This window comes from Ruditapes philippinarum, unplaced genomic scaffold (assembly GCF_026571515.1).
Source record: "Ruditapes philippinarum isolate M1 unplaced genomic scaffold, ASM2657151v2 ctg2836_1_1_1_1, whole genome shotgun sequence".
Lineage (NCBI taxonomy): Eukaryota > Metazoa > Mollusca > Bivalvia > Venerida > Veneridae > Ruditapes > Ruditapes philippinarum.
In genome coordinates this window covers 22208-48552 of record NW_026863722.1, presented here as the reverse complement: position 1 = coordinate 48552, position 26345 = coordinate 22208, and the positions used below count along the sequence as shown (strand labels likewise).

Below are 26345 nucleotides of genomic sequence, written 5' to 3'. Positions count from 1 at the left end.
GCTTCTTCTGCATTGCTGTAACAATTTAGTTCAAACAAAGGAGAATTGTATTTTATGGTGAGATGTCAAGAGCATTCTGTGAACAATTGTATTGAAAGTTCAATGTGCAGAAAAAGATATCTGTTTGGAAAGAAATGATGAATTTGTAATGTGAAAACAAGAGGTTTCTTTTTTTTTGCTAATAGTTTAATTATATAATATTCTAGTATTATATATAATGTGTATGTTCTGGATAATGGTTACAAACAGTAGATATCTGTCTAAAGTTTGAAATCTTAACACAATCTTAGCCTATTTTGTTGTTTTTTAGTGATATGGATGCCGTCTGCATGTGGTGTGGAACCGGAAGTTTCCCGCCATTTTTACGTCTGCTCTGTCACCTACTTCCTGTCTACCTCCAGCATTACATCACACTTATCTCAATCTGTCTAGAACTTAAAATTGTTGGATTGAAATCCAGAGCATCTCCTTCAAAGAAGCCTTTTCTCTTTTGTTGTTTACCTCTTTTCTGTACCTCTCTTTCATATCAAGATTCCTCTTCCGCCACACTGACCTTATATGATATAGAAAAGGCAAATTAAAAATCAACGAGGCAAGGAGACATAGCAGTCTGTCCTGGTGACCATAAAGTAACTGAAGATACTTTTTTGATTTGATAATATATATAATCAGTTCAATAAAAAACGAGTGCTTCTCTTTTTTCTCCTTTTAATTTGATGTAATAAATGTTTCCTAGGTTTTCAGTGGGAATGCTTGCTTTTATATATATATATAATGGTGAGTAAAGGGAAATTATATTCAAAATATTATAAATTCTTATAAGTATTACGATGATATTAAAAGTGTATTGCTATTGGCAGTCAATCTTTAAGGTTAACAATTAAAATACTTCTAAGAGCCATCATAATTAAACATCATATATGGATATCATACAGTGATATTTCAAACATCCCTGAAGTTATTCTTAGATTTTGCGAACATATTTTTGTATCATTAAAATGGAAGCATTCAGACACCTTAAATTGGGAATTTGGAACAGTTCAGGCAGTAAAATTAGGTGCTCAACAATTTCTAGTATATATCTATCAAAAGTGAATAAATTTCAGGCCTGCAAAATGTTCTACATTTTACTCATTTATTTTTTCTGTCGACTTTGAAATTAATTGTATATCCTTTATGGAAATGTTTCGATATTTTGCCCAGAAACTGGTATTTTGGGTGGTGGTGGGGAAGATACTTTTGTGTGTGTGTGTGTGTGTGTGTGTGTGTATGAAAGGGTTGGTAGATGCGGTTCTTTTAAATGATGAATTAAAAAAGGTGAAAGCTGAGGAACAAGGGTGATTTCTAGCTTTCTGGTTAATGAATTTAACAGCTGCTTTTATCATAAGAAGGTGAAGTAAACTGTCATGGTTTTTGAAATGTTCATTTTAAAAATTGTCGATTAATTATTGAAATTGTAAAATGCAAGATTTTTTTTTCTTTTTACATTTTATTTAAAAGCATTTTAATATTACAGTCTTGGTAAGGAAATATGTTACAACTGTTTCCATAATGTTTTTGCATTGCAGTATATTTTTACCACACCTGTGCTTGACTCTAAAATATTTTGGTTGATATAAGTTCCTGTAATTTATCAGAAAACAAGAAATGGGGGCTTATACATCCTTACACAACTTAAATATATATATATGCAAACTGTATTCTTTAAGCAAAGGAGATCATTTAAAAAAAATGTTTACAAATTGAAACTCTTCACCTACATGTTGTCAGCAACAGATTGTACCCCCAAGTGACTAATACAGACCAAGATCAGATTGCGCAATCACGCTGTTTTAGTAACTGTTCACTATTCAACCTGTATATCTTTTGAAATTTCTATTAGAAATGATGAACGGTTTTGTATCGATTTAAAAATGGACAAGTCATTTGAAGATGTTTAGTATTGTTCCACATTAAAACTTAATTCTAACACTCACGTATTTTTGTCACTATTGACAAAGAAGAAGTAAACTGGTGTTAAACTGTAAATAAACACCGGTTAGGGACAACTTGTATATGCGCTGTTATGTTTTCACCCTCGATTGTATAGTTCACACAGCATTTTAAAGCAACAATAAAAAGCATTTTTATTTATATTTTCAGTTCGTATAATGCTTACTTTTCATACATTACCGAAATAATATCTTACATGCACTATTGCCACATATTAGATCCATATCAGTTAATAAATATTTTGACAAAACGGCGCCAATCCATATAAGCAGCGTAATGACGTCATCCTAAGTAAACAACTCATTCATAAACAAGCTGACGTTATTTCATACATGTATACAAGAATGATAAATGGGGCACTGACGTAAACACAATACAATGTAAGTTTTTATTGTTGAAAACTTGATAAAATAACGTTTGTTTCTTATTATTCCTTTTTTTTGGATAATTTCTCTATCTTCGCAACAGTAGGATGCGAAAATAGAACAGCGTTATACGAAAATCGGCACCGGAGGTTATTTCCGCTTGAAAAATAACATTAATGATTTTCCTTATTTTATTGTGTTACCCTATACGGCCTTCGTAGTCAATTCCTACGCATCAAAACTCCAAACCGGTGTTAAATAGCCGATATACACCTCTCAGGCCGATGTTATTTCTTAAACAATACTGATTGATGAAATTTTAGCCTCAGCATTCTATTATTGCGTGAAACAAGAAATTATACCCAATGTCTGAAATAGCTCATTTTGTTTATTGTGTATGCTGGTTAAATGCCAAGTTCAGTTTCTAAAACTGATGATTTTATACTCAGTCTGCTTTATTCATTACTAGCAAATTTCACCAGAGATTTGTCTGTAGACACCAGACTGATTCCTGTAGAGATGAAGGAAAAAACAGAAATTTACAAAGCATAGTTGCATGACATGGAAAACCCATGCTGAAAATGTGAACAACAGATGTTTTATCTAGTTAGATTGGTATCAAGTTTTATCAATCATTATTTAATAAGCTGAATCCTCTTCAGGTTATAAGATAGTTTGATAAGGCATACCTTTACAGCATATTCCGTTAAGAATTTCTTGAGAAAGTTCAAAAGTTTTTTTGAAACGTATGCAATGAAAATGTGCGCTTGCTGTGCATGTTATTTTGCTTCGGGATATTCGAAAATTTATGATATCTGTTATTCCGGCTGTCTTTTGAGGAATGTGAGCATCCATTTCTCAGCCATACAGACTTGATATGATTAAATCTATTAATCAACAATTTTGTAATTTTAATTATGAATTCGATTGTTTTTGTAGACTATCAGTTTTTAATTGGATTAGGCGTTATTATCCTTCCAAGAATGCACTTAATTCTAATATGGCCTGCAATTTGAGACAAACATCTTGTTTTTGGTTAATATAATGGTTTTTACTTTTATTTTTGAAAGTAAATGGACCTTGGTATAAATTTAAAAGGAATTCAATAGAATGTGTTTGAAAACTGAAGATAAAGTAAAAAATTAATTAACTGCTAATTGTGAAGTATAAAAGCTGTTATTGCTCTGCATGGATGGCCTGGAGGTGGATAGGGGATATATTCCATTGAACTGTATGAGGGAAGATCAGACAATCTTCAACTAACTGATAAGCCCTTATATCTTACTCCACCCTGACTGATCCAGATTACAGGGGAAAAATCTCGGGTTTAATCAGTGTTTATAAGGTAAGAGATGAGATAAACACTGATTCATGGGTGTGAAAAGGCGAAGAAAGAATTTTCTGAAAGTGTATATGCTGTGTTATATCAATATGTTACATTTTGAGTTTACCTGTGAAACATACTGAAATGTTTTTTATCTTTCTTTATATAATAATGATTTTCCAGATTTTGAGTGAAAATTTGCATTTTATTACATCATTTAAATGCAAGTTGTCCAAATTAACTTGATTTGACTTTTTTTTAAAATAAAACTGAGAGCATCTTACTTTTAGGTGTTATAGATTTAAATCTCAGTCTACCTTTGCACACTCTTGATGTTGACTTGAAATAATATTTGCACACATGTGAGGATATATTCTATGTATCTATACTATTTAAAAATAATATAAAATATCTATTTTCATTAAAAAAAGATAAATATCTAGATAGCATTTTTTTATATTTAGAAATGTATTATTATTGTTATGATGTCACAAACATCAAAGAATTAATTCGAAAAGTCAGTTGCATTAGCAATAAACTAAACTCTTTGCTGCTTTTTAGAAGGTATAAAATGAATAATAATTTTACAACATTTGCTAAAAATTAATATAGTAATGAGAACTGAAATGCGGTTAAACCTTGGAAATTTTGACGTGTTTAAATGTCTGAATCTCTGAAATTTCCAGTTTTGCGATATTTTTATACAATCAGATACATTTTTTTTATTCAGGTGAGAGGGGGTTAAATAGTAAAATGAAGAACGTACACTGCACAATGTGTACTTTTAATGTGGTCATTGTCATTTATTTCCTGTAGTACTGCCGCCCGTGGATCGTGTAACATACAACTATCCTCAATATCAACAGGGTAACCATTCACCATTATATCTTATGTTTTATTTCTATTGTACTTAATATGACCAAAATGTGATAGGATTTTGAACAATTTTAAATTGTTTAGTGACCTTGACCTTGAGAATAAGAAGCAGACGACAAGTTTTCTGTGTTGTTAAAGATGTTTGATTTATTTCATTTTTTCTCTTTTTTTAAACAGTTAGGTCTCTCTCTCTGAAACTCTTTGGTGTTAACTTGTTTGTTATTTAAGAAATACAACAACTAGATGATGAAGGTTGAAAAAAATGTCCTTTTGAACCACGTATTTCTGTTTGAGATGCACAATCGCTTTTACTAGAAATGACGTATTTTTCGGGACCTGAAACGTTCGCACTATTAGGTACAATCATTGTGTGTGCACAGTTTTTTTTTGGAAATATTTTATATTGTCAAGCCCTTAGTAAGCCCTTGTTACTTGTAATTTGTATGATTTAATTATAAGATTATGTTCATTAGTTTTAATTTGTTTCAAAAATGTCGGCAACATTAGTTGGAACCTTACAAAACAGAAATAAGGAAAAAACCGAGGGTTATGTTACTGTATTTATTTTATTTGACATTAAAATAGCTAAATCTCTGATTTGATTAGATCTTTTATGCCCTACATATTTGCACAGATGTCAAATTTAAATTTATGTCATAATTTCCATTGTACCTAGCAATTTCGTTTTAAGATTAAAGCATAAGCCTTATTAATAAGGGCTGACATTTGTTTGATAAGTACTTAAGGAGTATAATGGTAGCCAGTATACATTTATCTTAGAAAATTGTTCTTTCAAAAACATTTATTATCTAACAGGAAAAATATTATTCCTTCTATTTACCATACACCTGTACAAGCTGATATTATTATGCTCACAATCCAAGATTGTGTAAGTATGTTGATGGTGCATGTATAATTTCCGTCATGCAGTAATGTTACGAAAATTCTCCTCTTTGTAATTAAAAGTAAGAAAAGGTAACTCCAAAAAAGGATTTGGTGAAATAAGTTATGCACTTGATTATAGCCGATTTCTTTCTATCAATCTATGACGTGCTTTCTGTTGTAAATGCATGTAAACTACTAAATTACGCATGTTGCTCTATTCAAGCTTATGCATAATTATTTGTTAAAATATAACATTTAATTCATTACAGAATCTAAGTAGTTTGATATAAGAGAAATCAAAATATATACATGTAGTAGAAAGAAAAAGAACAATTTGCTTTCTGCATTCAGATCATTTTATTTTTTTTTTGGATTAAAATCAAGTGTGTTTGTGTGCATAAACCCTTAATTGTTTTAAATGAACACTTTTATCTTTACATTTTATTCTTTCAGCCAATTTATCTAACATGTTCGTCTAACTCACGTGCGATTTAATTTTTATTATTATAGCGCCAGGATCTGCCCCAAGAAATGTGAGAGCCCGACCTCATAGTCTTCAAACTATACGCATAGACTGGGATGAGCCCGAGATATCAAATGGAGTTATTCAGGTTCAAAAATTTATCTGTACATTTTGCATTTGAATCATTTTATGTTATCACAATAATTTTTTGGTACCGATTTTCAGAACTTAATCACTTATTAATATAAAACCTGGTCATATTAGCTCATGTATGTCACATATTGATTTTAAATTTCATGTATGGATATTGATTGAATGACATTTTTTTATTATTTTTTTTATTTTTAATAAAATGTTTGAAATTTTATTCCACTTTTGTTCTCGTATTGAGGTCCGCATTGTTCATGTATTCATACTAGGCTGCCACGATTCAAAAGGAATTGTCACATATGATTCGACAATATTGAAAGACTTTATATTTACACCGGATTTATATAAATTAGATCTTACATTTTAACATGATCACTAGAATGGAAATGAGGTCTCCCTACAGAAAAAAAAACTTTTTTTTTCATTGCTACTATAACAACATATTCCTCTGATTAGAATCTAGATATATCCACGTCAAATTTCAAGTTATTATTGAACAAAATGCTACCATACAGGCTATGTTGTTGAAATATTGATAAAAACAGAGATATGAAACAAGCTCTACGAGAACTGGTTCACTCGATGGTTAGGAACCATATGCCACTCGCACCATATGCCACACTGTCATGAAACCTTTTAGGATATTTTATTTCTCTTTAATTGACATATATTTTTGTTTAGGATAGAATTAGTTAATTTTGAAGAAAATGAATTTTATCCATTAGGTAAATGCTTGCATATATAACTGATATCTTGCTACATAAGCCTTAAACTCTCCTCTACCTAACCCCTATCCCCATTCCATTAGAGGACCTCACATATGATATGACCATATTGAAAGACTTTATCTTATGATTTTTTTTAAATGACAAACTGAATATTTCCCTCTGTGATGTTTTCAGGGATATAAAGTATTTTATACAACTAACCCAGACCTACCAATTGTGCTGTGGATGAACCAAGAGGTAGCTGGAGAGAATAAGATGACTACTGTTAGTGGTTTGATACCCAACAGCACCTACACAATATGTTTGCTGGCCTTCTCAAGCATTGGTCAAGGTCCATTGTCCGTTCCGGTAAAAGTGATGACTAGGAAAGAAGGTATGTATTGTCTGTGTTTATTGCGGGTGATTGTTCCCTGTTGTTTCTAATTGGTTGTTCCTAGGGAGTCAGATTTGGCACCTAGTGAAGGACAATGAGAAACACGCTTTAGTAATTTTGAGCCGCTAGATAACAAAATGGTAATGTTTCATAAATGTTTCTTACAGTTAACTAGTACTGGAACAAGTTTTAGTTTTGAAAAGTACAGTTGTATTTTTTCTTATTTTTACCGAATAAGTTATGTTTTGATGAATAATCACTTTCTTTACATGTGTACCTAATGGTTAAAACATCACAATGTAGATGCGGGAATTGCATTTTTTTTTTAACTTGTTGTTTTGAGAAACCATGGAAATTATACACCAGATTTCATAATTGGATAGATTAGTTTAACCTTAACATTTTTACTTAATATTTAATGTAACTAACAGTATAGCAATATGATTAAATTCATTGTTTATGATGGCGTTTTGAGAACATGTTATTTTTAAAATATCTTTTTCCTTGTCATAGTCTATTTGATTGAACAAAAGATTATTCATAACTTTATAAAAGTAAGGAAAGGTTTCTTTTGCAATGAGTTTATACGACTTTTCCTATTACAAAACATTTTGGAGATAACTCGGCATGCAAAATGTATTGGCTCATGAGGCATATGTAGAGCGTATGTTGTGTTATTTCTTTAAATCTTTCTTTTGACAAAAAAACTACTCAAATCTTCCTTCATCTTGTGTCAAAAACGCTACTTAAATTCTCCTTTCCATAGTGAACAAAGGTGTTTAATTTTACCTTACAGTGTAAAAAGAGGTGTTTAAATTTTCCTTTCCATTGTAAATCTTCAATTTGTCTCTTTTAAAGTTAACAAAGTTAATACAATGCCTTCTTCCATTGGTAACAAAGGTGATCAAATGCTTTCTTCCAGTATCAATAAGGTGTTTACTTTGTGTTATTTTGTTATTGTTGTTGTTGTTGTTATTTGTCAACTAATATGTCCTTTTGTTTTATATCAAGAAAGCAAATATGTCCTTCTGTCTTATATCAAGAAAGCTACTTACATTCTCCTTTCCAGTGTGACAAAAAGGTATTTAAATTTAACTCACAGTGTCAACAGAGGTGTTTCAATTTTCCTTTCCATTGTAAATATCCAATATTTCTCATTTAAAGTTAACAAAGGTAATACAATGCTTTCTTCCAATGTTAACAAAGGTGATAAAAATGCTTTCTTCCAGTATGAACAAAGGTGTTTAAATTGTGTGTGTTTTTGTTGTTGTTGTTGCTGTTATTTGTCAACAGATATGTTTAAGGATTTCCTTCAATATCAACAAAGGTGCAAGAAATTGCCTTTCAATGTATACAAAGGTGATTACGTGTCTTCTTCCATATGATATAAATGTTTAAATCTTCCTTTTCATTTCCATGAAAGGTGTGTAAATATATTATCCAATATCAACAAAGGTGTTAAAATCTTCCCTTTCTTATTTTAATAAAGGTGTTTAAAGGATTTCTTCCAATATATCAACAAAGGTGTTTGAATGGTTTCTTCCAATTTTAACAAAGCTGCTTAAATTTTTTCTCGCAATGTCAACAAAGGTGTTTACGTACATTTTGGTCAACAATAATGTTTAAGACTTTCCTTCAGTTTCAACAAAGGTGTTAAAATCATGCCTTCCAAATGTCAACAAAGGTGACTTAATCTGCCTTTTCTATGTCGACAAAGGTATTTTGATCTTTTTTTTTTAATGTCAATGCAGTTTGAACCATTACAAAGATATTAACATCATCAATTCCCATATCTACAAGGATGATTACAGGCCTTTCCATTATCAGAAAAAGATAAGTATGCATTATCTTACCTAAAATTAAAATCACAAATATTCATGTACACTCACTTCAGACATCAGGGCCAACGGAATCTGATTTTGACAAATTTGTCAGTTTTAATTTTAAGTATGTGGTGCAACCTGGGCAATACGGTCAATTGATTTAGCCACCCCTTGGCATCAATAGTGGGTGACATCTTTTTTCTTCACAATGCCACTGAGCGAATCCTTATTGAGAAAAATCTAATTAATCTTGTTTGTCATTGGTCAAATTCACCACTTGTGCAGCAAGATCCCATTTGTACTTACAGTAAATATATAATGTGTGTATATTAAAATAACAGCTAATCTCTGGTTAATATAGTGGTCTTGTAAGAGAAGCATGGAATAATTTTTTTTGCAGTTTAATTTTTTGTTCAAAAAGAAAAAAAGAAAAAAAGAAGATTTAGTATTATGATGCATCTGCATGTTGTTTTTATTACAAAGTTAAATACAAATCTTCCATTAAATTGTAAAGACTAAATGCTTCTCTTTCTCGTTGACATGTTGTGTTAAGATCCCCTTTGTTCTCTCGTTGACATGTTGTGTAAAGTTCCCCTTTGGCTCTTACAATAAAAACATCTTAAAATGATAACACTTATGTTTCTACACTTTAAATGTCAATTTCCTTTTGAAGAAAGGTAGATAATTGAGTTAATTGGATTATATTTGACTCAGATAATACATTTTATTCTTGTCTGAGAGTCAAGGTACCCCGGTTATTTAATTCCGAATGAATAATAGCCTATGATTGTATTATGAACAAAATTTAAGTTATGTGTAATAGAAACTCTTTTTATTTTTTCGAGAAAATGTTCATTATTTTGTGTATTGTGTAGTGTCTATGTGTCTTGTTTGTTTGCTCTTTTAGATTAAGATAAAAATAAAAACTGCATAATTGACAGTTGATTATTCATATTTTTGAAAGACAAAATAAGAACAAAACTATGATGTTAGCATAATTTTCCTTTTTTGTTTCTGTAAACTGCATCTTACCAAACTGGTGGTGTGGTGTCTTAAAAGGTTTAAAGTGATGTAAATGAAATCTTGAGTGATGAATGTAAATAAAGGGTTTCAGCACCAATGTATTGTTAATAGCTTAATAGCATGTTGACGTTTGATAGTCATCAAGACTCATAAGCAGGATGTAAACTGCTTCATGTTTGTTAATCTAAACCTTGTATGACCCAAACAGTGTGATAATAAGAAACATTTAAACAGTCTGACATTAAGAATAAATATCACAAAAGTTCTAATGAACCAACATCCGCAGAATTTGTATCATACATTGTTATTACAAACTTTTACAAGAGCAACACAAAGGCGAAGCAATATTCGCCCTAATTTAAATTTGTCCATGTAATTAATCAGGGTAGAAACCAAATCAAGAAGCTTGTCTGAAAAATGTTAAAATTTAAATATCCTTAGATACTATTTGACCTCCAAGGCTGTTTCGAAGTGCATGATTCATAAAACCGTTATAAAGCTTTGCAAGGTAATGCTTTACGCCAAATATAGAAGCATTGTATAAATCAATAGAAAAAAAAGATATGCTTTAAAGAGTTAATTTTGATTTTAATAACTATTCACATTTAGATGCATCATCATATTGTGTGCATTTTTCTCTGTAAAATAGATTTGCTAGGGCTTGCAGTCGTGTGGATGATTTTGATAAACGCAATCTATAACTGGCAAACTTTCTGATATCGCTATCATAAATTTCTTAAATATCTTAAAAATTTCTACCATCATAATTTGATTGTAATTTAAAAACCCATTTATGATTGGGTATAAGCAATTCTAATTTTATGGATATGTTGTTTAATAACTTCACAGGTTAATGGGTCATAGTATTTTTTCTGCAGTCTCAAAATCATCAGAATGTTTATTAAAATAGGCTATGACCCTTATATGTTAAGGTATACCGCATATTTGGTGTTTAACCCTTTAACATATAGACGCTATCTCTCCTCTTCTAATTGCATCTGAGTTGTTTTAATTTTCGCCTGTCTTCCGTCTTGCTTGGCCTACCCTTGTAGGTTTCCTCATATTCCGTTCATGGATCGAGTATTTCTGTTATAGAAATTAGGCTGTACCTTTCTGTGCATATTTACAGTATCGTTCATGCGTAATTATTTATTTCCTGTAACGTAACCAGGGCAACTGTTAGAATTTCACTTCGCGGGTATTCATTTCATTTACACTGTCTCGTCCTAGAGGAACATATTGGGGCTAAGAGTAAGGTTTTGCACGACTAAAACCGGTTTAAACTCTCCAGTGGTGTTATTACTTACCATTCTAAGGAGGTACCTCTATGCGATCCTTCATATTGTTACATGTTTTAAATGATTTAACTTTTTGTGATTTCTTGATTTGTTTATTTGTCGTTAACGTTATTTCGTTCAATTTTCACTCGTATACCATTTTTGCCCGCCCCTTTCTACCCATTTTCCTTACACCAATTGTCCCTAAACTTTCCATATGGACCCCTATATAAAAATCATTTTACTTATTAAATGTCCCTTCCCTCCTTATGCCTCTGTTGTGTCCTCTCCCAATTTTGGTTCTGTACCTTCTGTACCTTCTGTGCATCCTGCTGTTATGGCTAGATTGTGTCGGTGCTGTGTTCTGTGAACCTCACCCTACTTACTTTTTGATCTTTATTATCATTTCTCATTTTCTATACCTTTCTCTAGTTTAAGCAAATGAATTCCAGGGGCCGGGACATGAAACAATTTTAATCCTAAATTCATGATTTTTATTACATTTGTAGAAATACTTATGTTGATGCTACATATTAGATATCTAAGCTATGGATAAATGATATTGATACAAAATGACTAAGTGTGATATTGCCATTGACCTGCGAAAGGTCGTCACATGAAGTAATCGTCTCATTATAGTAAGCATTTGTGCCAATAAGTCTCCTTCCTTCCACAGGTTCCAAAGATACATTCAGGACACGAAAACTCCTATATTAGTCTATTAAAATAATGTTATCTCTATGGCGGGCAAATAAATTTCTCTAAAAGCCCGATCAAGCGTATTGCACACAGTCATATTATAAGTTATGTATATATCAAAAAGTTTGAATTTCTTTCTATCGGAACACAGAACACAGAATTGCACCAAATTGAATGGTCAGCAGCTAATGCACTCCTGGGGAGTTTCATTAATGCATTGGTGCACCAAACCTTACTCCTACTTCCAACATGTTTTGTGGTTACAAAATGTGAAATAAGTTAACCACAGAAATGATTATGTAGATAAATGTAAAAGTAAACTCAGTAACAATTAAAAGTACTTAAATGCCTCTAAGGAAGACAGAGTAGTATGAACAGTAAGAAAATCATCTACAAGGGATAAAGGAAGGCAGAAGACGAAATTCCAAAATAATTCAACACAATTGTTTAAGTTCTAATCAGTATTATATTGATAATGCAGTGTGTCCTGCAAACATTCATATAATTTCAGGCTAAGTGACTTTTCACTATGCATGATTGCTTGAACATACACACACTCACGCGCACGCACACACACATACACACACGCGCGCGCACACATGTACAATTGAAATTAAACACAAATTTATCAAGATTATGCAATTATTGTATCCATTAAATAAACATGGTAACTTAATAAAACAGTCTTTAATTGCAGATCTTAATTTAGCGTTTTCTACAATTGTTCATTATTTTTATGATAATCATTTTTAATTCTTTTTTCAGACATTGATGGTTCGTTCAAAGGAAACAACACAGAGAATGGCATCAACTTATGCACAGAATCAAAATACAAAAAATACAAAAAAATGGCAGTCGCGGTATGTAATGATAATCTTCCTCGTCATGTTGTACAGATAAAATTCGACTATTTCGATGTGGAAAACTCAGATTACTGTATCTTTGATTCGGTGAATCTTTTGCTTTCGACAGAAGACAGAGAAGGTATTTCAATTTTAGTGTTTTGTTTTTCACTATATATAACAGATTGAATGCAATATTAATAAAAAAGTGACTTATGTTCCAAAAATGTTTCCGTGCAAATTTACATAATTTGTAACAGACACTCATGAATTAATTGATACTTATATTATTGAACAGTCTCTCAACCATAACTTTTTTTAATCGTAATAATATTTCTGAAATTTATATCATATATTTTCCAGAGACATCTTTTCTTAACGGACAATCTTGCGGAAAAAATAAACATAGGCAAACGTTCATCACAAGGGGCAACTCACTTCGCCTAGAACTTAAAACAGATGAATCATTAGCCCTTAAGAATTTTCAGGCAAAGATTACATTTGTACCAGATACAGGTAACTAAAAATTTCTTTTTTCTTTTATGTCATTTCAAATAATTAAAATTTATTTCTATCACACAGAGTTACACTTCACCAGTTTTACCAATTAACTTGTCATTTATGAAGCATTTGGAATGTTCTTCTTTCGTTAACCAATTAAACAAACGAATAATTTATTTTAGAATGTATATGCAAAGACAAAATGGAATGCATTCAGGACAACACTGAAAAGTATGTAACTTTAAATTAAATTATGTGGAAAATGATATTTCCTTTTAATATGTGTGTATTTAAAAAGAAATACGAACTATAGACGCTGTTTTCCTTTTATTTGAAATCTGTAGACAAGAATCTAAAGGAAGTAAGATTATGAAATACTTTTATAAGCTTATGAAGTTTCAACTTTGACATTTTTGAATTAATCACTGCAACGCACATAAGATTCGATGTCAAATAAACATTGTTAATATAACAATGACATGACAAATATTTCACGTTCATTTTTGTTTAAATATGACTATTTATGATATTTTAGATGTATTCGAGGAACATATTGTGATATAAATATATGCCAAAATGGCGGAACATGTATAAAGAATCGTTCTACGGAGAAATGTTACTGTCCTAAAGATTTCAAAGGAGACGACTGTTCACAAAGAGATGTAAGAAAAATGCAGTATTTAAATGGATGAATGAGAGTTTGCTTGATGTAAACGATGCTCTTCCTAAATTCATTTTGATATCGTAATTTTATGTTAACCATTGTCATTGAAATATACTTCGTTCGTTGAAAATTGCTGATTCCCGTAACCTGGCCGTATTTGTTCCATATTTATCTCCATTTTCCGAGGAAACGTGGCGTTATTGTCATGACTCTCTCTTCAGCGATGGTATTGGCGTTGGTTTACTTGTTATTTACGGCAATTCATTCGGACACTACCGAAGCTTTTCACATCAAACTTGGTATACATGTTTATTGTCATAAATGAATGCACATACACCTAAAATTAGTTTTTGCAAACTTGTCCTCCCTCCTTTATTAACATTTTTAGGTGCATTTTCTCAGCAACTGTAACTTTAATTTTTCTCTTCAAATTGGTTTATATGTTCACTATCAAAATATGAAGCCATTTTAACAAGTAAAATTGTTATGTGCCTTTTTCAAAATGGCGGAATTGATAATTTTGCAGGCTCGCTCAATGTACAGCAGCCGGTTGGTGCAAGCTAACCAAATCGCCATTTTTGTATAACGTTCGATTCTATCTAAATACTCATTTTCTTGTTCAAATACACGTTTTTATTCATGCAATATGTCTGCTTATACAGTTTAACTCAGTGACCCCATTTATAAGTTTATTCTCTCCAAGGTTAGGGGCGTCCGTGGCCGAGTGGTTAAGGTCGTTGACTTCAAACAACTTGCCCCTCACCGCTGTGGGTTCGAATCCCGACAGGGACTTTGAATTCTTTCATATGAGGAAGCTATCCAGCTAGCTTACGGAACGTTGATGGTTCCAATCAGGTGCCCGTTCGTGCCTGAAATAATACACAATAGGGAACCTGGGTTCTTCCTCCACCAGTAAAGCTTGAGCGTCGTTAAATGACCTACACTGTGTCGGTGTGACGTAAAACCCAATCAAACAAACAAACAAACTCTCTAAGGATATTTCCTCAACCAAACTTTGAATAGTTTAGTTCCCCTCACAAAATTTTTAAGTTGTTACTAAATTTGGATAATAGTGAAAACAATAAGAACTCATTTCACTTCTTAAATCAATTAGATTTGGCGCAGACAAATATTCTTTTTATTTTTATTTATTTTATTTTACATGCCTTTTAAGTGCGTTTAAATCAATATTCATTTTGCAAGGGTGAATTTCTGGTGAGATTCATTAGTGCACCCGTGGACCGAACGATAAAGAGGGGTGAAAGTCACGTAGAAGAATGTAAAGTTGAAGTGCCATATGGAGAGCAGGTAGAATATAATTGGTAAGAGAAGAATCATTATAGGTTTTTTAGTTGTTTATTAAAAGCTAAATAAGGAATCAAAAGGACGGACGAAAGACTAAGATTTGAACAAACCGTCCAAAAACAATGGGAAAAGTAGGGATCGAACCACAAATTTTTTCATATATGAGATAACCACTTAACCGACTGTGCTATTGCGGATGTGTCGAGAACATATACATTACGCTAGTGTAGAGTTATGCAAACATTAGTTATATACTTTATAATAATTCTCGTAAACTATACGGACCGAACCGAAGTGGGATCGAATGGGAGAACTTAATAAAATTGAATTTTGAAAAGGCATCTAAGGTTTTTTGTGAAATTATCGGCATTAGTGTCAATTAAGGTAAGACAGTTATAAAAGTATTCTGGTCCTTCAAAATACTTAGAGATATTAAAATTTTTGGATATCTCAATCAACACTTCATCAGTATAAATATATGGAACCCCTTTCCACCCTTAAATTGTCATGCGTAATAGCTCTGTATAAATTGGCGTCACAAACAACAAAATCTGTATACTGTATAAGTGTATATAAAAGACAGTTTGGATATTTTGATTATTAGGAATGTTCTTAACTGTTTGATTTAATGGTTAAAGTTATACTTTAGTATGGATTAGAGATATAGGGATTGAAATACTCCGATATTATTAGAGAGTTCAAATAAAGTACTGTAAGCATATTTTAAATATTATTATCATTATAATCATTATCAATTTTATTTTTATGATCATTATTATTTTTTATTATTAATGTATTTTCAATGAATACAATGAAATAAGTTTCACTTTACTTGCTATGTATGTAATATTATAACTAACAGTGAATAAGGGGGACAACGTTATTCAGTGGAACAATTTTGACGGAAAATTTCATCATCGTGTTTTGCGTATTTTAATTGTTGACGTCAACGACGTCATTATCTGTATACATAACATAGTGTAAGATAAAACATATAAGAAGATAAATATGTGATGTATAAAAATAAACAGAAACTCCTTGAAAAAGAAGGGTTTAATCCCTCGAAACGTTGGAGATAGAAAAGGTTGTGCAGTAGATAAGCATTTTTTAAGATGTTCATAAAACAACCAATAAGATGTTGCGCCTAAGCGAACGCGGTCGTTTACCATTATATGATAATCATAATGTTACCAGACTTGTAAAATATTGGTGTAAATTGCTGCCAATGCAGAATCACAAATACCCTAAAAACTGTTATCTGATGCACAAAGACGTATATGACGTAGGATGACGTACAAGGGCATCAGATTCGATAAACTCTTTTTAACTTTGGTTTTTGGTTCGCACCGATGTTTCAAACTTTGGGTGATATCACTTTATGACAAGTACTAAATTAAAACAGCGAGTATCTGATTGTCTTACACAGAACTGGCGTAATCGCAATAAAAAAGTGTTAAAGATGTGAACATCAGATATGGAAAAACGTTCAACAAGGACAGACAGTGTTCAATGAACACAACCCCCACGCAACCCAGCAACAAGAACCGGTGGCAGGAGTCCAGGAGGACCCCAAACAAAGTCAGGACAGGACTCACGGCAGAGCACTAACATGCCAATCATTAAAGTGACACTCAATAACAAACAACAGTAACTGACAAGGAAATTGAAGAAAACAAAGAAAGGGAAGATACTTACTATAGACGAGAGCCAAACAAGAAACTCAAACAAAAGTGTTACCCAAACAGTATTAAACAACAAATACAGACATCTGAGAAACACAGAGGGGCACCGCCTTGGAACGTGGACCAGCATAGGTACTGCTGGGGAGTAAAAACAGGTTAATGGTGCACCAAACCTCACTCTTAGCCCCACCGTGCTCCTTTAAACAAGACGTTGTAAATAGCATGAATCCCCGCCAAGAAAAATTCTAATAGTTGTTATGGTTACAATATGTTAAATAAGTACAAAAAGATGGAAACAAAGTGATCCCTCTGAAGCATCAATCACAACAAAATTAAATAAAAAGATGAAATAAATACACGTTATATAAGCAACCATCAACAAATCATGTAGATAAATGCAAAAGTGTTCAACTGTAAAAGAGTTGAACACTAAGCATGCAGTATGTCATAAAACAATAGGTCATAACCTCTTTTAATAAAACATTTAATGATTTAAGTAAAAACAGCAGAAAAAAATCGTCTTAAATTCAGGCTATCTAATCCCTTGTAGCAGAAGTGATTTTAAATCACTATTGAACTCGAAATTAAATCAAAATTACGATTGTTAAATTTTGGTAAAATATTTGTGTAATTTATGATAGTGATGCCCTGCTTAAGAAGCTTGCTAGTAATGAAAATATTACGCTCGTTGAAACCCTTTACGTTTCGATAAGCTCTAGCGAATCTAATTCACTGAGAAACATATACCTCATTAGATGTTGCATGGGGTACGTCTCCATTTAAATGTGGATAATTAGCCATACAAAAATCAAAGTCATCTCTTTATCATTTTCGTGTGAATAGAATTGATGTTGATATTAATATGAAGACTCAAAAACAATACCAGATCCTTTACTGTAAATCAAAGTCGGATTTCAAATGGGGGATTGCTGTTTATTCAGTTTAGTTACATAAGCGTCAAGTAAAGGATCTAGAGCCTGTGTTTACAACTACCTTTCAACGTGAACCGAAACGTTACAATCCAAATGACAAATACGTCAGTGAGTTGTTCAAACATGTATATGGACAGTTGTACTTCAACACTAGAGACATACATAATGTGCAATTTGTTCTGCCAATCAAGGTAAAATTAATCACATGTCGATGTATGACTTGCATGTATGAAACTATGATTATTTATACAAATATTTCCTATGTTGTTCAAGTGTTTCATGTAATGGTATTCATTTGTTTCATAATGTGTTGTTCAATTGTTTCATGACCATCATAAAATAAAAAAGATGTGAACCCACAAAAGTTTTATTTTTCTTTATGTAGTAAGCAAAGTTTTTTTTATAGAAAAAGTGGCCATACTTTTCCGAACACTTGCCCATAAGTTGCCAATACATTAAAGTGTTCCATAAGTTTTCGAAATTTTGGAAAGTTGCCAAATAAATTTTAAAAAATACAAAAATACATAAAGAATATTGCATTTAGCGTTCTTTTTTAAAAAATATTAGGTAAATTAGAATAAACATGACGTCTTAATGTTGATAGTTTAAGGGGAATAGAAAATGTCCGTCCTATATGTCAATTGTCAATTGTTAAGTAGGTTTTATTTCTACTAGGTCAATAAAAGGAAGATTGATAGAGCCGTACAATGACAAGACAGGATTTGGAACTCATCCAGGTGGAGTATTACAGGTGCGTTATGAACGTTCTAGCATTTTTATTTGAATTATGTGAATTTGTTTACAGATATGTTACTGTAACTATTTCGACTATATCAAGATAAATTCATTCTTAATGATAAAAACCCCATCTTTTTCTCATTCGAGTATATATAATATATACATTTACTGCTAATGAAATTGTAAATATCAAAAAACTTTATATTAGATACTAATTTCTTCTTTTTGATTGTTGACCGAATAGAGAGGATAAGGTTTTTCATTTTAACTGAAAATGCGATTGAGTCAGAATTCAGCCTTCTTTATAATTCCCCTTTATCTGGAATAATCAGAAAAAATCCTCAGTGAAAATCCATCTTATATTGGGTGGTCAAAACTGGTTCCGCAGACCTTGATTTTTCCAGTAAATTATTCCTAATGAAAGGAAGATTTTACATGTATACGGATAACGGCATAATCAATTTTGATGTCGTACAAGCAGGGATGAAAATTTGTATATTAAGAAAGTAATATCTCAAAATGTAGCTTATCAAAATGGAACTGCATACAGCAGTAGCATTTTGTGTATGGTACTGAGAATCCACAACATGAACCGGAGATGAGTCAGTTTTGTCCCGATTCCCAAATCATATATTTTCAACTTCACTGTGTAAATGTTTAAGATTGATGAGTTTTCGGACGCATTGGTGGGACAATATTCATGTTTTGCGACAAGCTCTGGTGGATCAGCGGAACACACGTTTGAGTATAGGATTGCAGAGGATTGTAACGTCAGTAAGTTTAAAACATTAGCAACACAACAAATGATTTAATGTATTACAAATTGAAAAAACATAGATGCAAATTTATCAAAGAAAAGATAAACAGTAGTTTTATAAGAAACTAACAACAGATGTGATCTAAATTTACAATAAAATTTACCAATTGCAAAGACAAATTGTATAAAAAATATATATATTTGCGTGTAAACACTGCACCATGACAGAGACAGAAAACCAGGGTTAGTAAAATTAGCATCCTTATTGTTATATACTTTATAAAAAGTAAGTTTAAACTTAATACTCAGCGGTATAATTAAATCTAACTGGCCGACTGGGTGGGGAATATCATCATTTAATCGAATCGCTAAATTTATCTTTTAAAACCGGTAGATAAGGTTTAAAACTCACAATTAAGCAGGTTTTACGGGCGATTGCGGTAGCACTTTCCTATATTTTCTAAGGACATACTCAGTCAAACCTGCTCCATTTTCAATTTTGCCGTTTTGGGCGTTTGTTAAGGTCTCATTTTCCCTTTTTATGTGACTGTTAAAAGTGTCATTCAATATAATTTGAATTGTTGCTTAAGCAATATGGTCTCTTTTCTCGTAGATTCCTAGTAAACTGTGGTTTAATATGATAGATAATAAACTGTACTTGTCCCCCACTCTTGTACATCATCTGTTTGAATTATTGTGACGTTTATAAGATAAGATTGTCCAATTTAGTAATTTTTGACAGTTTTGACATTGTCAAATTCATATTCAAATTTACCAGAAATATTCCCTGGACCTCAGGCAGAGAACAAAAAGATAAATGAAATGGCTTTACTTATATGCCACGTGGACCATCGGGCCAAAGCAGTTAGATGGAAGAAAGATGGAGTTTACATTGATTATGACAAGGATGATAGAATCAAGGTATGTTTACATTTTTTTTTAAATCAATTTAATACGTTTTTCCATACGTGGGCAAATATTAATCATTTAATAATTTCCTGTTTTCTAATTGTTTAGTTCAATCTTTAATAGATTGTAAGAAATGCGAAATGAGTAAAATTTAAATTACAGATCTGTATATATATGGAAATTAAATAGCATATATATTTATCTTGACATTTCATTAATTGAAAAGCGTCACTTGTAGTTAACAGACAGACATACAGAAAATTACGATTTTTCCATGGCAACGCATGTTGCATTTCGCGCATGCGCATTCTGCGTTGGGCAAAAGCGCAAAAACGATAGAATACATTTTAGCGTACTAAAAGGTTTTAAAAGGCGTGATTTCAAGTTATGTCACCCAGAAAAAAATAAATTTTGGGATGAATTAAAGCGGTAAGTACTTAAAACGTGAATTGATATTTATAACAGATATACAAAATTAGCAGGACTTAAAATTCAACGACCAAAAGTCCTATGTTCAAGCTATCATTAGGTGACTTTTTCATCAGTAATCTAAATTAAAACACCAGGGTGTTAAAGATCACATTTTATTACCCATGTATTACATAATATTACACCATTGGTATTCCTTTGAAAGTGGATTGACCAGGCGGCAAGTCTCGAACAGATGACACGTGACCGGTTGTTATTTGCCAGCTAGTTATAATATCATTCCATTCAACCGGGTCATTTAAGTACCATGGCATAGTTAATTACTTAAAACTATGAACATGATAAATCGTAATTTTAGTAACTTTTATTTATACCAATCTCATCAATGTTTATTGATTTTGTGAAGTGATAAATAGTGTACGTGACGTGCACTCATGTGTTACAAGAAATCGGATAAAATGTGTGTTATTCCACCACCCATCCTAACTTCTCAAGAGTTTAAAAATTTATTTAAATATATATGTGACTTCAAAAATTTCTGTTTGGCATCTCAGTCAAGTCGGATAAAGGATAAAATTATCTAAACTGAAAACTAAAAAGCATTATATCACGTGTTCCGACTTTTCTTTTTCAGAATGATAATTAACCTCGATTTTAAATGTTATAAAATTCATATAGAAATGTTATATATTATATGTTATAAAAATAGTTTTATATGGACAATTTCAACAACAATTAAATTGACTTTTTTATTTGATAATATATATTGTTCTACATTTTTTTACACCAACAATCTCAATTTCAGGCACGTGATGGGTAAGGGGGAATTCTTAAACACTCGTCTTTTCCATGCCTTTTTGGGCAATCTTTGCCACAAAGGCTATAAAGGCATTTTTTGTGTTTCTGTAAAAAGCTATTTAATATGATTTTCTAATTTATACCTTAACCTAACTCAGAATTTTCTATGAATTTCAACTACATTTCTATTTAAGGCAAGGCTTTTTTGCCCTACGCAAATTGCGCATGCACGAAAAATACTACTTCCGGTAAATTTTTCATAGCAACGGACCGCGTCGTAAAAAGGTCTATATAAACCAACACATATCTGTCAAGTGATCGAATAAAGTTCTAACAATAATCACATTTTTATCACAAAAATAAAGATATTTTAAGGAGGATGAATAAGGCAACTCACATTTTCTTGTTAAAAAGACAAGTTTTATGTTTCAAATTTGCAATTTCAAGACTTTCTTAATGCGTTATATATGAATTTTGCCAGCTTTACAACAGTAACACAATTATCACTATTCAAAAGCTCTATAAACTTCATTACACTTTTATAAAATATTCTTTAATGAATTGTTTCCTTATATAAGCTTATACTGCACATACCATGACAAAATGATATTAGTATTCAATATCTCTATTGTTACAAAATAAACAATATCGCACATTTCTTTCTACTCTATTTCTAGCGTATCGACCGGTTTCAATGACTAACTTGTTCGATGATAGTCTAAGCTTAGACAGAATGCTTCTAAATTTAAATGGCAATATATCGAAATATTTTTCAAACCCTTATGAAATTTTATAATGTTTGTATACAACCAATGTTCCGCATCCCTGTAGCCATTGTTGCCAGTTTTAAAAGTATCTATAATTACTCTTTCTGTAAAAACAAGATTGAACTTATTTAAGTCAACACAGAATTGATTGTTCCAAACATATGAAAAATCATAACAATCTAAAAGGTTTTTTACATGTTCAGGAGTTTTCATATAGACATGTCGGCAAAATTTAAACTGTTCAATAGAATTTCTTTAAACTTGGCAAGTTATTAGAATATGATAACAGAAACATTTTAAACAGAAAACAAATTTGGGGTGACCGTTCTCATTTTCGAGTTATCTGCCTTTGGAATGGAATTCGTTGAATTTTCGTTGAATTCAAGGGCATATTATTTACAATGAAGCGAAACAATACATTTTTTCATATTTTCATGAAGCCTACCTTCTTATTCAGTATGCCAAATTTCAAAAACAAATTTAGAGTGGATATTTTTTTCCCCACTTCTTAAAAATTCAGCTATTTTTATGAATTTAAAGTACCATTCTTTTCATTGAAAAAATAACAGAACCGATAAAAGGAGTTGCTTATAATTATGAAATTTTGTGTTGTATTCAACAATAAATAAAAAATATTATCCAGAAGTAAAAACAAAAATTCATTTACGTATAAGTTCTCTGCCCTTTAAATGACCTCAAATAAGTAGAAAATTCTGATTCAGAGGCAGACAACTCAAAAACCAATTTTTTTTTATTTAAATGTTTCTGTTATCATATTCTAACAACATGCCAAGTTTAAAGAAATTCTGTAGAACAGTTTTAATTTTGCCTATATGTCTTTATGAAAACTCCCCAAAACGTCCTTAACTTGCCCAGTTATTTCTATAAACCGTACATTTACAAAATATTTATACATTTTTGCTAACAATATAATAGAAGACGCAACTTTTTCACACCAGAATTTAATGGTACGTCCAATTTTCCATAAACACCCACATTACTACAAATTCTTTTAACATTCAAAAGATATTTACAAAATTTTAAATGGTTACGTTCAATTTCTTTCGATTTAATTAAACGACACATTTCACACCCACAATTGAGAGAAGCTGTAACAAAGGCGTCAAAGAGTTTGCAAATTATTCATCATGTGTAATAGAGCCTCTTTTTCTTAACACAATAACCTTCGTCTTCAAAGTTATCACCTCCAGACCCTTAACAATATGCAAGTTAAGGCTATTTTGTAGGTCGCTAACTGTATCGCCTAAAATAACCATGTCGTCTTCAAATAACAAAAGTATGACTCATCTAGTGATAAACCACTGTCATCTTTTTCTTGCAAAAATAGTTCAAGGAAACGATAATTAAGGAGAACATCAAAGAGGACATAACCTCTCCTTTTTTAGGCCTACAGCACATTCGTTGGATTCCGAATATGAATTACACAACTTTTAACACAAACTTTAACATGTGAATACATTTCCTTTACTATTCATAAAACCTTTTATGAAGCATTTAAAACAATACAGCATCAATTGATGAAGGACGCGTGCGTAAGCCGAATTGCCTGTCACTAATAGCGTTATAAATTTCTGACCAATCGCTTAGCCGCTTATTCAATATTCCTGTAAAAATGTTCAATTACAAGTGTAAACGTTACGCAGTCACACGGCTCCACATTTTTCATCCAAAAATGTCAGGAATTTAGAATAGCATTAAACATATCAACCATATGAGAAAAGAGTATATCGTTTATCAAACTATCCATGCCACAAGTTTTATTCTTCTTTATAATCTTAATTCAGCAGAAGTAATTGGCTTATCTAGCTCATGAACACTGTCTGTCCCACAATGCTTTCAAATGGGTTTATGTGGATATAGTAGTAGAAGTTGTTAACTTTCTTTTAATCCATTTATTTCTATTCATGAACTTTAATGTGTCTATAAATCTAAAAGTACCATGGGATAGCCACTTTAAATCAAAAGTGTGAATGTCAGACTCTCTCCTCCCAACGTAATGCAATTTCGAGTACATGCTCTTATATATAACATACAAAATTGACACAACTATATATGAGCCGTGTCACGACAAAACCAACATTGTGGGTTTGCGACCAGCATGTTTCCAGACCAGCCTGCGCCTCCGCTCAGTCTGATCAGGATCCATGTTGTTCGCTATCAGTTCATCTTCTTGTGATAGAGTTGGTAAGCGGTTAGCATGGATCCTGATCAGACTGCGCGGAGGCGCAGTCTGTTCTGGATCCATGCTGGTCGCAAACCCACTATGTTGGTTTTGTCGTGACGCGGCTCATATGCAATTAAAACATCTTACTAGAGAATAATACAATGAAACAACTATTGCGTACCTTATATATTGTAATTCTGAATCACCATTTTTTTTTAAAAAAAAAAGGATATTTTATATCATTGTATTAACGGCATTGGACCGCACACCTGATAAAATCGTGTTTTTAGTAAAGAAATTACCAGGGCAAAGAAAATATTCGATATTTCAGCTGATATGACACTTATTTGACCTGGGTTTGATTTTGTATCTTTCCCCCAGTACATGCTAGTGTTGAAAAACTACAGATATCAACAAATAATCAAAATTTGATTTACCTTTTTTGTAAAATACGGAAGAAACTAATTCCCCAAGTATAAATAATCAGAAATCTGAGTTTTATTTTGATTTACAATTTAGTATGAATATACTGTACAGGTATAATAAAATGAACATTTGAGTCGGTTACTGGTACGTTTGGCTTAATATCATCTTAAAAGATAATTATTTAACGTATTATACTTTGTAAGTGACTTGATCAAATTTAATAAGTAAATTTCTAATATCAACTGGATAATGATTTATCACCATGGTGCAAACGCCGGAAGTTCATCGGTTCAGTCGTATAAGGTGCGAAATGATAATAATAATAATAATAATAATAATAATAATAATTATTATTATTATTATTATTATTATTCAGCAATTTGCATATTCAAAACGAAATAAGAAATCGAAACAAATATCGTTTCTTTCTAACGGTTAAATGTAAATGTTCTTATCCATACTTTGAATTCATCTTATAGACACCACTATTTTTTATTTTTACATAAATTCAATACCTTTAAAATCACACCTTTTTAAATGACAACCGAGGGAATCAGCAAAAAGTCTAACTGTTAATAAACGGTCTTTTTTCAAGCTAAATTTAACCTTCACGACATCACACGAGAAAAGTCACTTGTGTTCATTGTGTAACAACAAGAGCAACTGCGTGGTATATGTCTTGACTGCCCTATGTTTACTTTTTATTTCCACCCAAAACAGTTTGATATAATTTATCCACAATACAAATTGTTCATTATTGTATTGGTCAAAACAAATATTTTATCTTTGACAGAAAATGGCTAATAACTACTTACGTATATTAAACGTTGGAATGAAAGACGCGGGAGTTTACCAGTGCGAGGCCGAAGACGAAAACGGTTGCTATAGTTATAAGGAAGGCAAACTTCAGGTGGTAGACGTAAAGTCTTTCCGTTCGTGTACGTGTTTTTATTTTCAATTTATAAGGTTTTGTAAAACTTAGATTCATATTGTTTTATCCGTTTAGGTTTTTTTTACAGAACAGTATTACATGTGTTGATTTTCTTGTTACAATGTATTCTAAATATGAAAAATACGAACCAGCGACACAGAACTAATTACTTGACGCCCAGCAGGATACCAAACAAAAACAGGACAGGGCACAGGGTATTAATTTAAATAGAATTCAGAATAGGAAATCATAGGAAACCGACAAAGTTAAAGATAGGCCTACGAAGGTAAAGGGGTGCAGAGAAAAAAACTTTCGGAAGATTTGTGGGGGGGGGGGGCAAATTGAAAAATGCTATAAACAGGCTATGTTACATATCATTAATAATATACATTGTATAATTATATATTTTTTCAAAGCAGGGATTTCATTAATATTAGTGAAGGGATAATAATTATATGAGTGAATGTACATTGCGTGATTATTCATAATATCTACAATTTT

General features: G+C 31.5%; 2 protein-coding genes across 3 annotated transcripts in view; both read left to right on the top strand.

Moving 5' to 3' along the window:
• Positions 1–26345, top strand: part of LOC132723135 (uncharacterized) — a 150005-nt gene that overhangs the window by 113513 nt on the left and 10147 nt on the right. The window lies entirely within an intron of this gene.
• LOC132723131 (uncharacterized) overlaps positions 1–26345 on the top strand; it is a 47539-nt gene that overhangs the window by 12054 nt on the left and 9140 nt on the right. For both annotated transcript variants that reach the window (XM_060707804.1, XM_060707805.1), the window contains exons 2-12: positions 5953–6053; positions 6958–7156; positions 12744–12962; positions 13184–13336; positions 13504–13552; positions 13857–13983; positions 15189–15307; positions 18580–18655; positions 19305–19416; positions 20178–20320; positions 25707–25851. In XM_060707804.1, coding sequence (XP_060563787.1) covers positions 5953–6053; positions 6958–7156; positions 12744–12962; positions 13184–13336; positions 13504–13552; positions 13857–13983; positions 15189–15307; positions 18580–18655; positions 19305–19416; positions 20178–20320; positions 25707–25851 — 1443 coding nt within the window. The remainder of the gene's footprint in view (positions 1–5952; positions 6054–6957; positions 7157–12743; positions 12963–13183; positions 13337–13503; positions 13553–13856; positions 13984–15188; positions 15308–18579; positions 18656–19304; positions 19417–20177; positions 20321–25706; positions 25852–26345) is intronic.